This window comes from Xyrauchen texanus, chromosome 24 (genome assembly GCF_025860055.1).
Source record: "Xyrauchen texanus isolate HMW12.3.18 chromosome 24, RBS_HiC_50CHRs, whole genome shotgun sequence".
Taxonomy (NCBI): Eukaryota; Metazoa; Chordata; class Actinopteri; order Cypriniformes; family Catostomidae; genus Xyrauchen; species Xyrauchen texanus.
In genome coordinates, this window is record NC_068299.1 from 27,893,980 (window position 1) to 27,907,179 (window position 13,200).

The 13,200-nt window shown below is 38.3% G+C and overlaps 1 protein-coding gene across 1 annotated transcript; it reads left to right on the forward strand.

The window, feature by feature from the left end:
• The first annotated feature begins 5,826 nt into the window (after positions 1-5,826).
• Positions 5,827-12,502, forward strand: LOC127618053 (homeobox protein EMX1-like). Its single transcript, XM_052090286.1, has 3 exons — positions 5,827-6,375; positions 9,496-9,680; positions 11,484-12,502. Exons 1-3 carry the CDS (start codon positions 6,057-6,059, stop codon positions 11,649-11,651), a joined length of 672 nt encoding a protein of 223 aa, XP_051946246.1. The 5' UTR covers positions 5,827-6,056; the 3' UTR covers positions 11,652-12,502.
• Positions 12,503-13,200: the final 698 nt, after the last annotated feature.

A 13,200-nucleotide genomic window follows, 5' to 3' on the forward strand; every position in this document is an offset into this window, starting at 1 on the left:
AATAATTGTTTTGATGTAACAAAATGTATACAGGAATAAAACAAATATTATTGTAATAACCTTCTCATTGTGGTTTACATCAGCGGTTTTTGTTTGTTTGTTTGTTTGTTTGATTTTGTACACCAGCGTGGTTGTATGTTTGACATGTTTGTTTGGCTCTTTGCATCAATGCATCTGTTTATAGTTTCTCATATTTGTGACGTACCCATTTTTCTCCACATGAGGGCAGCAGTGCACAGCAGGACAGCCATTGATTGAGGAGACAGGTACTGGAGCCAACTGAGGCTTATTTAAAACGATAATTTGAGATATTCAGTAACTGGGGCTATTTTGAATCAGTCAAAACATCCATAAAAAGGAAGTGAGATTTAAAACTCTTTTTGTTTTTAATGCAACATATGTCAACTGCTGGCATCAAGAATGTCTCATTTCACGCAGTCTCTCCTAAAACTGTAAATTGCAACACTAGTTTGGGTTATTTGTAATATATTGGTGACAGTTGAATAATAGTGGAAAGAAATCATCATAAATGAAATCCATCAAAATGTATTTCAAAAGGTTAAATTTGCAACTATTGCATATAGTGTCAAATGTAACCTTTGAAATACATCATGATGGATTCCATTAATTGTTTCATTCAACTATTCTAATGTAATGCAAATGTTATCTGTGCAAATCAAAATTACATTTCCCATCTCATCATTTGTTTCATGTACTATATGTATGCATATATTGTCACGGTCCTGTCACTCTGTCAGACTGTTTTCATCTGAAAGGACCGTTACATCATCGTCTCAAGTTTCGTTGTCTGTCTTTGTGTGAGCGCACGGCTTCGGTTGTATTCCCTGCTGTGCGCTCTTCGGTCCGTCTTGTTTCATGTCGGGAGCACAGTGTCTGGATCCTGACTTCCTGTCTTATTACTGGACTTATTAGTTAATTTGCCTCATCTGTCCCCTGTTAACCTGTTTGATTTCTCTCCCTATTTTAGTCTCCTCATGTTTGGTGTCCAGTGCCAGTTCATCTTGTTTCCAGTTGGTCCAGTGTGTTTATTTCTTTGTCAGTCAGTCTGTCGGTCGGTCTAGCTTTCTGTCCTGTTAATCCCTAACCAGTCCGGTCGGTCCTGTTCCTGCTGCCTTCTGCCCCAGCTCTGGATTATATTTTCTTTGTTATTTCCCCTTTGGGGTAGTTTATGTTTATTGGTTTTCCCCCTTGTGGGAGTTTTATGTTGGAGTTGTGTTTTAATTTGTATTAAATAAAACGTTAGTTTTCATTCAGCGTTTGGATCCTGAGACTCTCTGTACATCTTGAAAGTACGATCTGGCTGTTGGTCCTAAACAGGCTGGTTTGAGTATTTCTGTAACTGCTGATCTCCTGGGATTTTCACACACAACAGTTTCTAGAATTGGTGCCAATAACGAAACCATTTTTAAATAATCCAGTGAGGGGCAGCTTGGCGTATATATATATATACACTCACCTAAAGGATTATTAGGAACACCTGTTCAATTTCTCATTAATGCAATTATCTAATCAACCAATCACATGGCAGTTGCTTCAATGCATTTAGGGGTGTGGTCCTGGTCAAGACAATCTCCTGAACTCCAAACTGAATGTCAGAATGGGAAAGAAAGGTGATTTAAGCAATTTTGAGCATGGCATGGTTGTTGGTGCCAGACGGGCCGGTCTGAGTATTTCACAATCTGCTCAGTTACTGGGATTTTCACGCACAACCATTTCTAGGGTTTACAAAGAATGGTGTGAAAAGGAAAAACATCCAGTATGCGGCAGTCCTGTGGGCTGAAAATGCCTTGTTGATGCTAGAGGTCAGAGGAGAATGGGCCGATTGATTCAAGCGGATAGAAGATCAACTTTGCCTGAAATAACCACTCGTTACAACCGAGGTACGCAGCAAAGCATTTGTGAAGCCACAACACGCACAACCTTGAGGCGGATGGGCTACAACAACAGAAGACCCCACCGGGTACCACTCATCTCCACTACAAATAGGAAAAAGAGGCTACAATTTGCAAGAGCTCACCAAAATTGGACAGTTGAAGACTGGAAAAATGTTGCCTGTCTGATGAGTCTCGATTTCTGTTGAGACATTCAGATGGTAGAGTCAGAATTTGGCGTAAACAGAATGAGAACATGGATCCATCATGCCTTGTTACCACTGTGCAGGCTGGTGGTGGTGGTGTAATGGTGTGGGGGATGTTTTCTTGGCACACTTTAGGCCCCTTAGTGCCAGTTGGGCATCGTTTAAATGCCACGGCCTACCTGAGCCACCATGTACCCATCCTCTGATGGCTACTTCCAGCAGGATAATGCACCATGTCACAAAGCTCGAATCATTTCTAATTGGTTTCTTGAACATGACAATGAGTTCACTGTACTAAATTGGCCCCCACAGTCACCACATCTCAACCTAATAGAGCATCTTTGGGACGTGGTGGAACAGGAGCTTCGTGCCCTGGATGTGCATCCCACAAATCTCCATCAACTGCAAGATGCTATCCTATCAATATGGGCCAACATTTCTAAAGAATGCTTTCAGCACCTTGTTGAATCAATGCCACGTAGAATTAAGGCAGTTCTGAAGGTGAAAGGGGTCAAACACAGTATTAGTATGGTGTTCCTAATAATCCTTTAGGTGAGTGTATATATATATATATATATATATATATATATATATATATACATACATACATATGCATATATACACATACATACATACATATGCAAAACTAAATTAATTAAGAACTGGATAATTAAGTTCTTCAATGAATGCACATTTCAGCTGTCTTTGACATGTCTTCCAAAATCTTTGCCTTCTCACATACTGTATATGACATAAGGGCTGCATGTTTGAGTGAACAAGTGTGTTTAAAGAGAATATATATCTATATATATAGTTATTTTAGATGTACTTTGAGAGTGTGAAACATTTAGGGGATCTAAGATAGAGAGAAAGTTTATGCTGCCCTTTGGGTGAGGAAAGATCTGTCTCCCATCCAATGCCAATACCCCCCTCTCTCTCTCTCTCTCTCTCTCTCTCTCTCTCTCTCAGCATGGTAGTTTTTAATTCTGTGTTTGTGCAGATGGCTGGTTGCCCCATTAGCATTCATTACAGATTTCTTGAGCTCTTAATTATTGAACAAGAGAGAAGAGTGGCAGACAGAAACATTGAGAAGGCTCTCTCAATGTTTCTTATTTTCACATTCAGGTCCCTGTATGGCACAAAGGACATCCATGAAGGTGTTTTCAGACTGTCTGTATGTAAGAACATATACAATATTCTTGCTGTGCATGGGGAATGGTGTATATATTAGTCATTAGTGTGATAAAGTGCTAATTTTGATCCAGTGCTCATATTGTGTTAATGCCAGCTCTATATGGTCAGAGCACTACCTGAAAAGCATATTTAGGACTCTAAGGTATTGAGAACTTTTCTGATGGTCTATATCAGTAAAAATGTCTTAAAGTAATATCAACTTCTAACTCGTGCCAGGAAGCCCACAGCTTGAGCATGTTAAAAGAAACAAGTGAAGTTGAGTGGGCTGTAATTATTATGAATAGGTTCATTCAAATTTTGTTGTGGATGTTGTTACCTAAATTTGAGATGCTACTTGCTTTTACTAGCTTCAAGTCTTACACTAATAGCCTATATATCTCTGGTTCCTCCAGCAGACGGTATAACTGCTATAATAAGCAGCAAAATTCTGTTCATAATATGTGCACGAAGACTACAGTGTAATTTTCATCACATCTCAAGTTCGGTATTTCGTGGAGCATGACGTGATGGAAATGTGATTTTAAGGTTTTTGAAATAAAATGGTCAATTCCTTTGTATTGATGATGATAATTTCGTAGCTAACATACGTATCCAAAATACAAACAATTAAATTATATTTTCATATGATATGGCAAAATCACTGCTTGATTGGAAATAAGGCCCAATAAAATATTCTTCTCGCAAATTACGCTTGCATTGATTTTTCTTTAAACATCACTTATCAAACATGCTCAATAAAATATATTGGGGGGAAATTGATTTGGCGGAATTAGTACGCCATTACGCCAGAATAAAAAGTGATATATATATATATCACAAGTGATATATATATATATATCACTTTTTATTCTGGCGTAATATATATATATATATATATATTACGTAACGTGCACTATCTCACACAAGCAATATTTAGGTTTATATTTATTTCATGCTTTGTTTAGATTATCGTACTTTTAAATAGATTATATAATTTTATAGTAGATTTTTTCATTTTAATATTTGATGCTTTAATAAAAATCAATTTCTTAGGAATTAAATTGCCCAAAGTTGAATAGGCTATTTGGTATTGTGAATTCGCTAGACTTGCTACAGATAATTCAAGCAATTTATTTATTATGATCAAAACACAACTGCTAATGAGTTCATGATTTTTACTAACAAGACGAGATTGTTTAGTGTAAACAGATTCATATTAAGCACTGACTTCTAATTCATGGTCTTTTCCACATGTTGTTCTGCCAGCCAATGCCCAACTACAATGATTTCCTAATGCGCACTGGAGTTAACGACCATGTCAAACATTTAGCGTATAATCATTAGCTTTAAAAGCACAACATGAAACGCTCGCTGAATATCCCCTCAAGATACTGTATATATCAGCCTGTAAATTAATAGCGAGGAAGAAGTTGGTGAACATACCTATAGTTGAAAGCCTGCTTCGGAATGCTTGCACACGAAAGTCTTATCAAACTCTGAGACCAAACATTTTCAATAATTTACCCACTCAGTCGTGTAACATGCCAAACCTCGAGATGCCGTCTTGTAGGTGTGCTGACCGGGTATGATCGGAAACAGGTGCGGGGGGCTTGGCCTGACATGAGATGTTATCGATGCCCAGTTCTGGAAACTACACAGTGACAAAGTTAATACTTGACTGCATTAACGGGTCAAAGGTTTCACATATTAATCGACAGGCTCTGGTTAGACTACACGATGACTAATGGCTTGTTTAGACAACAGAGGGACGTCTTGATGATTTGAGTTCTGTGAAAAAATGCCCATGTCATTAAAATGTTTATTGTTATTAATTAGTAGGCTATTAGGCTTAGTAGCTGTAATAGAAATTGTGAAATTGATGAAGACAGTTTGGAAAGAATGGAAAGTGGAAATAACCAATGCAACCTATATTGCAGGCGGAAAACAAACCAATGCGCAAATGCCAATTGAGTGATTGGCAGTTTCACGCCTCGCATTGCCAACATCATAGGCGTTTCAAAATTATTACAAAGAATGTAATCGGCCAATTGTAAAGTTCATCGGCCAATTCATTTCTGTGTTTAGCCAATTGAAAGGAAATCTCACTGTTAGATGTTTAGTCTTTCGAAGCTGCATTAAGTCTAGCCTAATTAAGAGAGCAGCAACACATTGCCGCTTTAATTTCTCTCTATCGCTTTATTTAAAGAGTAGCCCATGATATTCAAAGAAGTTGAAGGAAAGTTTACAGCAAATCTTTATGATACAGCCTAGAATAACGGAAGGCATAGGCTATAGACTTTTACTGCAGGCTAATAAGGTTTTACATACTGGACGTTTGGCAAGGAAATTGTTTTTGATTATTCCTTGTGTATGAAATGACCTGTTGAGAGCAGCACTATTGAAGTGAATGATCAAACTAATGGAGTTCATTATCTGACCCAAATGAATTTAGGATCCGCCCACCGTCGCGCTATATGCGCCAAGGGCTTTCGTCCAATGAGTGCAAGTCTAAAAACGACACTGTGGCGTCCCTCAAATCCAAATCGATGAGTCTCGAGCCTCTATTCTCACTTTTCCTTTTATGATTTATGGACACGCGTGCGGATCGATGGATTGCAATTTAATTGGTTAAAGTAGGGGAATCTTAGCTTAAGGTGTTTCACTTTTAGGTTTTTTCTGACTTTAGTAGCTACAATGTCTCCCTAGACAACGCTGCTGACAGAGGTCACTGCAGGAGGTTAAATAGTTCCTAATCTGCGGGACTGTACCGGAACCGTCAAGGACGATGTTCTCATCAACGGGAAAGCGCTGTTTTACCATTGAGTCTTTAGTGGCGAAGGAAAGTCCTTTGACACCAGAAGACCATATTCGCCCCACCGCCCTAAGCTACACAGCCCCTGTTGACAGTTTTCTGACCGGTTATCAAAGCCCCGCGGGGCTGGTGTTTTCGGAGACTGTGAACCAGGCACCTCTGAGCATGCACGCACACCAGATCGGCAACGCACACCTGCAGCACCCACACTTCTTTGGCACGCAACATCGTGAACCACTGAATTTCTACCCATGGGTCCTACAGAACAGATTTTTTGGACATCGGTTTCAAGGTAAGTTTAAAGATACCCCAGCAACTGACTCTATATTTTTATTTCTTATAATGAAATGTATATTGTATAGGCTATGGAGGCTATGCAAATTGTTACAAGTAGCCTATACACATTCAGTGTTGCATAAAAGTGCGATGCCTGTGCATGTATGGCCCGGGTCATAGAAGCGGTGCCTCTGAATCTAGCGTTAAATATTCTCCAGAACAGAAATGCGGTATATAACACATCGGTGGAGTTTTGCGTTGCGATCAAACGCCGGATAAACTGCAGATAAAAATCACAAATTCTGTTCGAGCATACACCGATCATCCACAACATTAAATACAGCTGCCTAATATCGTGTAAAACACCTCTGATCCGTAGAGTCATGGACTCCACAAGACCTCTGAAGATGTCCTTTGGTATCTGGCACCAAGAAGTTAGCTGCAGATCGTTCAAGTCCTGTAAATTGTTAGGTGGGACCTACATGGATCGGATTTATTGTTCCAGCACATCCCATATGCTCAATCGGATTAAGATCTGGGGATTTTGGAGGCCAAGTCAACACTTTGAACTCTTTGTCATGTTCCTCAAACCATTCCAGAACAATTTTTGCAGTATGGCATGCCATTATCCTGCTGAAAGAAGCCACTGCCATCAGCTATTTGTGTTAGTATCTCTTCTGTGGGATCGGACCAGACGGGCTAGCCTTCGCTCCCCATACGCATCAGTGAGCTGGGCGCCCATGACCCTGTAGCCAGTTCACCGCTTGTCCTTCCTTGGACCACTTTTGGTAGGTACTAAACACCGCATACCGGGAACACCCCACAACACCTGCCGTTTTCGAGATACTCTGACCCAGTCGTCTAGCCAATTTGGCTCTTGTCAAAGTCACTCAGATCCTTATGTTTGCCCATTTTTCCTGCTTCCAACACATGCAATTCAAGAACTGATTGTTCACTTGCTGCCTAATATACCCCACCCCTTGACAGGTGCCATTGTAACGAGATAATCGATGTTATGCTCTTCACCTTGGGGGTGGGGGCTTCACCGGGAAAAGTCCCGGTTCTCCCTATCCCAGTCCGTTTAACCTAAGGCGCTACTTAAACAACGAGTTAGACCTGTACAAGCATAAAAGCACAATGTCATGCCTCCCAAAAAAGAATGCATTTTGTTCTTTTACGAGCATTGAAGGACAGTTCTGATAACAGTTTGATCTTACATTTTTATTTTTTCCCCCCAACCGTCTGCTGCCTATACCTCAAAATAGGTTTAGAAATCATTTTAAAATTAAAAGTTGTGGCCAGTGGCATCAGTTCTCAAATAAATGCGTGTTGTAATGCCAGTCAACTGCATTTGAGTTCTTATTCTGTGAGACCGCACGAGCCCCTGCCCCGCCCTCCTCGACTTCACTTGTCACAGACACCACAGTTAACGCACGCAAACCGAGCGCCCTGCGGAGCAGCATCCAAGTCTCCCTGACATGCCTTCATTGGTAACAGCCAGGTAACTATTGTGTGTGCCCTAAACTTTGGCATTGTTTGTCACTGTTGTGAAATTAAACCACTATCAAAACATCTCAATACAGCCATACTAATTTAGGCAATAACCCCTCCGTTAACAACAAGCTAGTCAGGCGTCGTCAATGAAAAACGAGTGAACTCCTGTATTACAGTTTCGTTGTCAGGCAGCTGAAACAAATAAATGCATTACGTGGTTAAAAGTCAATCATATTTGTATATTAGAAACGTTAGCCCGTCACAAGAAAATGTGCAATTATGATTCGTCCACTGTTTGCATGCTCATAATAATAAATGAACGATTTTTGCTTCTATGACACTAAATGTAATGGTAATTGTAGGCAAGCCAACTGATTGTTATGTCAATACAATAGTCCAGGGAAAGTTTAACTGTTCATCTCATTTTAATTTTAAAAGCAGGAGAATGATCCTGCTCCCTTCACCTCAATACACAGAACGCACTTAGCCTAATTGTTGCATCTGAACATTGTAGTATGAATGCTAAAGACAATCGTCTCTGTCTGTGTGAATTTATGACTATATTGTAGAAATCTGTTGAGTATTAAACATTTGCACGAGTGTATGTGTGTTGAAATAATAATAATAATAATAAATAGGTAAGTAAAATTGGCGCAACTCTATGTAAATTATGCACGGCCCTGTTACTGGTTATTTGTGGACATTTAACTCTTGTAATAAATTAAGTTAGGCTACTCTGTGTCCTAAGTCGCCTACATTATAATGTAATTATGGCTTGCCACTCTATAGCAGCCTTATCAGTGTCACAGCAAAGAAAGAGCTAATGACAAACGAGAAAGCTGCTCTGATGTAGAAGTTGTTACATCTCAACATTTTCATAATTTCATTTTTATCCGTCATTTGATAAATTGTCCGATTTCGGTGTTCAATAGGTTGCCTAAAGAGTAAACAAATGTATGAATTGTAATAGAATAAGCTACTGTAACACGTCAATAAATAGGCTACGCCAAATTGACTATATTTATTTACTAATTGTACAGTATATTGACGACCTTTGACAAAATCATGCCGCTTAACAGAGGCGTTGTATAACCGGCATGATTTTGTAAGAATTTAATATTGATCTTTCAATTTGTGATGTAGGCTGCTACATAGCCTAGCCTACTCGTCAGTCCTTAAGGATTATCGCTGCCGAATTAGCCAAAAATCAAGTTCAGACAGTAGGCCTAATAGTTTTTTTTTAAACCTCTATAGTTTCACAATTCCCAAAAGGTAAAATAACGGAATGACATTTAAAGATAATACAAACAAATTATATAAACTTAGATCGCATACAATTGTATTTATTTATTTATGATTTTAACAATTAGCTAGGCTACATGAATTAATTTAATCATGCAGCGTACTAAGTGATGGTCGAATTAAGTTGTCAGCTGTTGAAATAATAAATAAGCAAAGTTTGAAAAGGCTATGCAACTTCAACTTTAAAGTAAGAAGAAGGTGATTAGTCTAGGCCTACATTTGTGGAGTGCTGCCTGCGCTCATCCAGAGTTAATAAGTTAATTCCTATATAACATGTTAAAACGAATGGTTATAATCACATTTACTTTTCTTGACATTATTGTTATTTTTATTATTTCAGGTAATGACATCTCACAGGACACGTTGTTACTGCACGGATCTTTCGCGAGGAAGCCGAAACGGATCCGCACCGCGTTCTCGCCGTCTCAGCTGCTGCGCCTGGAGCGAGCCTTCGAGAAGAACCATTATGTTGTCGGAGCCGAGCGGAAACAGCTCGCTAACAGCCTCAGTCTATCTGAGACTCAGGTAAACATTAGGACACCTGTGCTATTGCACACAGCAAAGAAAGTTAAGTAGCCAATTGTTCCCATGCTCACAAAAAATATATATTTGAAAAGCACTAAAAATAATAATAATAATCAAAAATCACCTCTCTAATACAGAGACAGCACAGCATGTGGGACAATTGCACAAATATAACAGACAAAAAGAATAATTAAAATAATGCCAGTAATCAAAATTGAGCAATCCCAAATCGTAAACTAAGGATCAGGCTTAGGATACTCTCTTTTATTATAAATTGTATAAAACATGTGTTATAAAAGGGTTATGATCAAATGTATGATGACCACGAAATATAGCATTGTGCAACGAGTAGTGCGTGAAGGACTATTAGCTATTAATGAGATATATCTTTATTTTGAATGATTCATGTTGAACTGACAAGCTGTTGACCTAAATCACAATGTAAACAACACTTGGACTGTATGCTTGTTAAAAAATTTTTTTTGAAAGTATAGCAGAAGCTTTAAGTCCGAGTCTGAAGAACATTGCTGGCCATGTGTCAGATGTTTGCTGTGCTCAATCATTTTGACGCGAGCCACGACGTTTAAAGAATGAATTGGCCTATAGCTGCTTATAGCTCAGAAGCAACGAAGGAGGAATAAACCCTTTCACCAGCGATATAATAATGGCAGCTTGTAATAATCACAAGGGAAATAGGTTCAACTTTAAAACCGTTACATTTCTAGTTACTGTCATATAGAACATAATTAATTTCAAATAATTGTAAGGAGATTTTCCTCAGTGGTGCTTCATATTCTTCATACATTAATAACGTCACAATAGCTTGAATTGAGACTGATGAGACTGTGCTTCTTTCATTTGTAAAATCTGACGTTTATTATGAAAGTTATGTATCTGAATGTTTTTTTTTTTTTTTTTTTTTTTTTGGGAGGTTTTATTGTTTAAATGAATGGACCACATCACATAGCACAAACTTAACACAAAATAAACATTTTAAATAACACATAGGCTTATTAGCCTTGACGTAGGCTGCTAGTTAATTAAAGAGAGATGCAATTTTGGTGAAATATAAGAATATCCCAGCACCGAGGTGCTCAGACCGCTTCATAATAATAATAATAATAATAATAAGGCTAATAATAAAATACATTTTCAACATTTTCACTTATGGCCTCTTTTTGGCCTTGATTTTAATGGCAATGTGTAAAATATGAGCCTGCTATGCATGCGTAACCTAGACTGCCATCTTGATATGTGAACAATTGAGGGGGAAAGTGTGTTTTTTGATGATAATGATTACGCAAATAAGCTACCTTATACAATACAATAGACTTTATCTTTGGGACATCGACCAGCGTTGCAGTTTTAGGTTTTTGGTAATACGTTTAATAATAACAGCGTTAGTATATATATATATATATATATATATGGTTAAATATAGCTAGCCTTAATGTGAACTAAGCAGGTCATCACTGCATAGTATATAATTTTATTACTGCTTGTTTGGAATTGTTCTGAAGAACAAAAAAACAAAAAAACACATAAAAGGCATTACAGCAATTAATCATGTTTTCTGAAACGTCAATAATAATATATATTGGCCGTGCCGCATAATAGGCTTAAACGGACTCATTCTTCCCGGTTGAGCCGATCGTCTTGAATACCGGTAAAAACTCAAATGCTTTTCATTTAAATCACTGTGTCGTAGATAGTGCTTGTTGTATTGACAATATAATCAATGTCAAATGAGATATATATAGCCTAGGCCTATACTCGTTTGAACACATTTCTGGCTTCCCTAAGGTGAAAGTGTGGTTCCAGAACCGCAGGACCAAGTACAAGCGACAGAAGCTGGAGGAAGAGGGTCCAGAGTGCACGCAGATGAGAAAGGGAAACCACCACATTAACCGCTGGAGGATTGCCACCAAACAGACCGGCTCTGAGGACATAGATGTCATGTCGGATGCTTAAAATACAACAACCTAATCACAGCCCAAATGAACACTCAAGACCAAGAAAAGCACTATTTATTAGCCATGATATTTCAGATTATAACCCTAATTGCAGAGGACCTGACCACATGGGTGTGGTAATATTAAGGATGAGTTAAACTGGTTAGCAAATAATCGACAAGGACTGAACACTTTAGCCATTAAAATACCTCAGCTGGAATGACCCAATGCTTGAGAGATATATCTCCTGCCAGAGTAAGTTAATTTATTCATCTATTAGCTCTTTCTCTCTCTTTGATAAAATGTTGTACTTGAAACATTTAATTACTGTTGTTTTGTTGTCTTTGCATAGCCAAACTTTGAGTTTAACAGATATTAATTTAAGACATGAAGATGAAATTGGTGGCAGTTTTTTGTTATTATATATATTTTTAACATTACTGGTCTGAAGCAATTGATAGCTAACCTAAAATAATTCAAGTGATCTGAGGAACAATTTTCCCAGCTAGTTTTAACATGATCCATCCTGTACCCAGAGCATAGAGGCAAATGTGTCTGTGTAAATAATGGTCTCTGTATCAAAAGGAGTTTAGGAATTGGCGTTAGACTGTGCTGTAAAGCAGGAGTGTTTGAGTATAACACGGAGAGCGTGTGCACGAGTGATTTGTATGCTGTCATTCAGTTGGCCTACTGAAAAATACAGGCTGATGTATGCAGGATTCTCTGTTACAACTCCTTGATCATTCTCCCAGAATCATAAACTAAGCTGAATGTTTGCCAATTAACGCATTAGCTTCTTTGTATAGTGTTCATTCATCTACATTTTCAAGAAAAAAAGATCAGAAATGTTCATAATTAATAAAATTGTTACAGAGACAAGCCTCACCTTATTGTTCACAAAATGAAATCACAAAAATGTTGACTTCCATGATTGCACGTGACAGTTTACCTTTTTAAAATGTTTGCATACTCAGACAAAAGCATAACGGCTGCTGCAATTCTCCTCTCATCTCAACTTGCTAACTTCCTGTCAAAAGAAATGGAGGCAGATTGTGTTAAATTAACCTGCAGGTGACCTTTCACCTCAAGATTTGACCCCGAGCCTGCAATGTAAGCAAGTGTTTTGAGAGTGCAGCACCCAAACTGATGATACCCGAGTATCACTGTCAAGTACAACAAGAGTGTATTGAGACAGAAAGTGAAAAAATAATGTTTTGGTGGGTTTGTTTTGAGGCCATCAGATATCCAATCCTGTGTGCAGGTGCACACATCCCATTCCCTGCACCTTTACATCACACATTCCATACATTCCCTATAAGACCACTCTTTCCTTCTCTTGGCTGGTTGGAAAGAGTGGAAGGAAAAGAGATTGTAAAAAAGATGGCTGTTTGTTAGGGCATTTGAAAGAGTAAGAACTGTTGTTGGACAATCTTAAAGAAAGTACTCTTTGATGCTACACAGAAATTATAGTAATGGAGTTACACACAGTCTATGGTATGAGCTTGCTTGTTGATGTAGAGTGGAGCTCTAGTGGAACATGTTTGGCTGCTTGCCTGCTGTGAGAGGTA

What these genes read in the sequence shown, in the direction of transcription:
- LOC127618053 (XM_052090286.1), top strand. Translation starts at nt 6,057, where the DNA reads ATGTTCTCATCAACGGGAAAGCGCTGTTTTACCATTGAGTCTTTAGTG. An exon ending in TTTTGGACATCGGTTTCAAG is followed by an intron (nt 6,376 to 9,495) that starts GTAAGTTTAAAG and finishes TTATTATTTCAG; the next exon opens with GTAATGACATCTCACAGGAC. An exon ending in TCAGTCTATCTGAGACTCAG is followed by an intron (nt 9,681 to 11,483) that starts GTAAACATTAGG and finishes GGCTTCCCTAAG; the next exon opens with GTGAAAGTGTGGTTCCAGAA.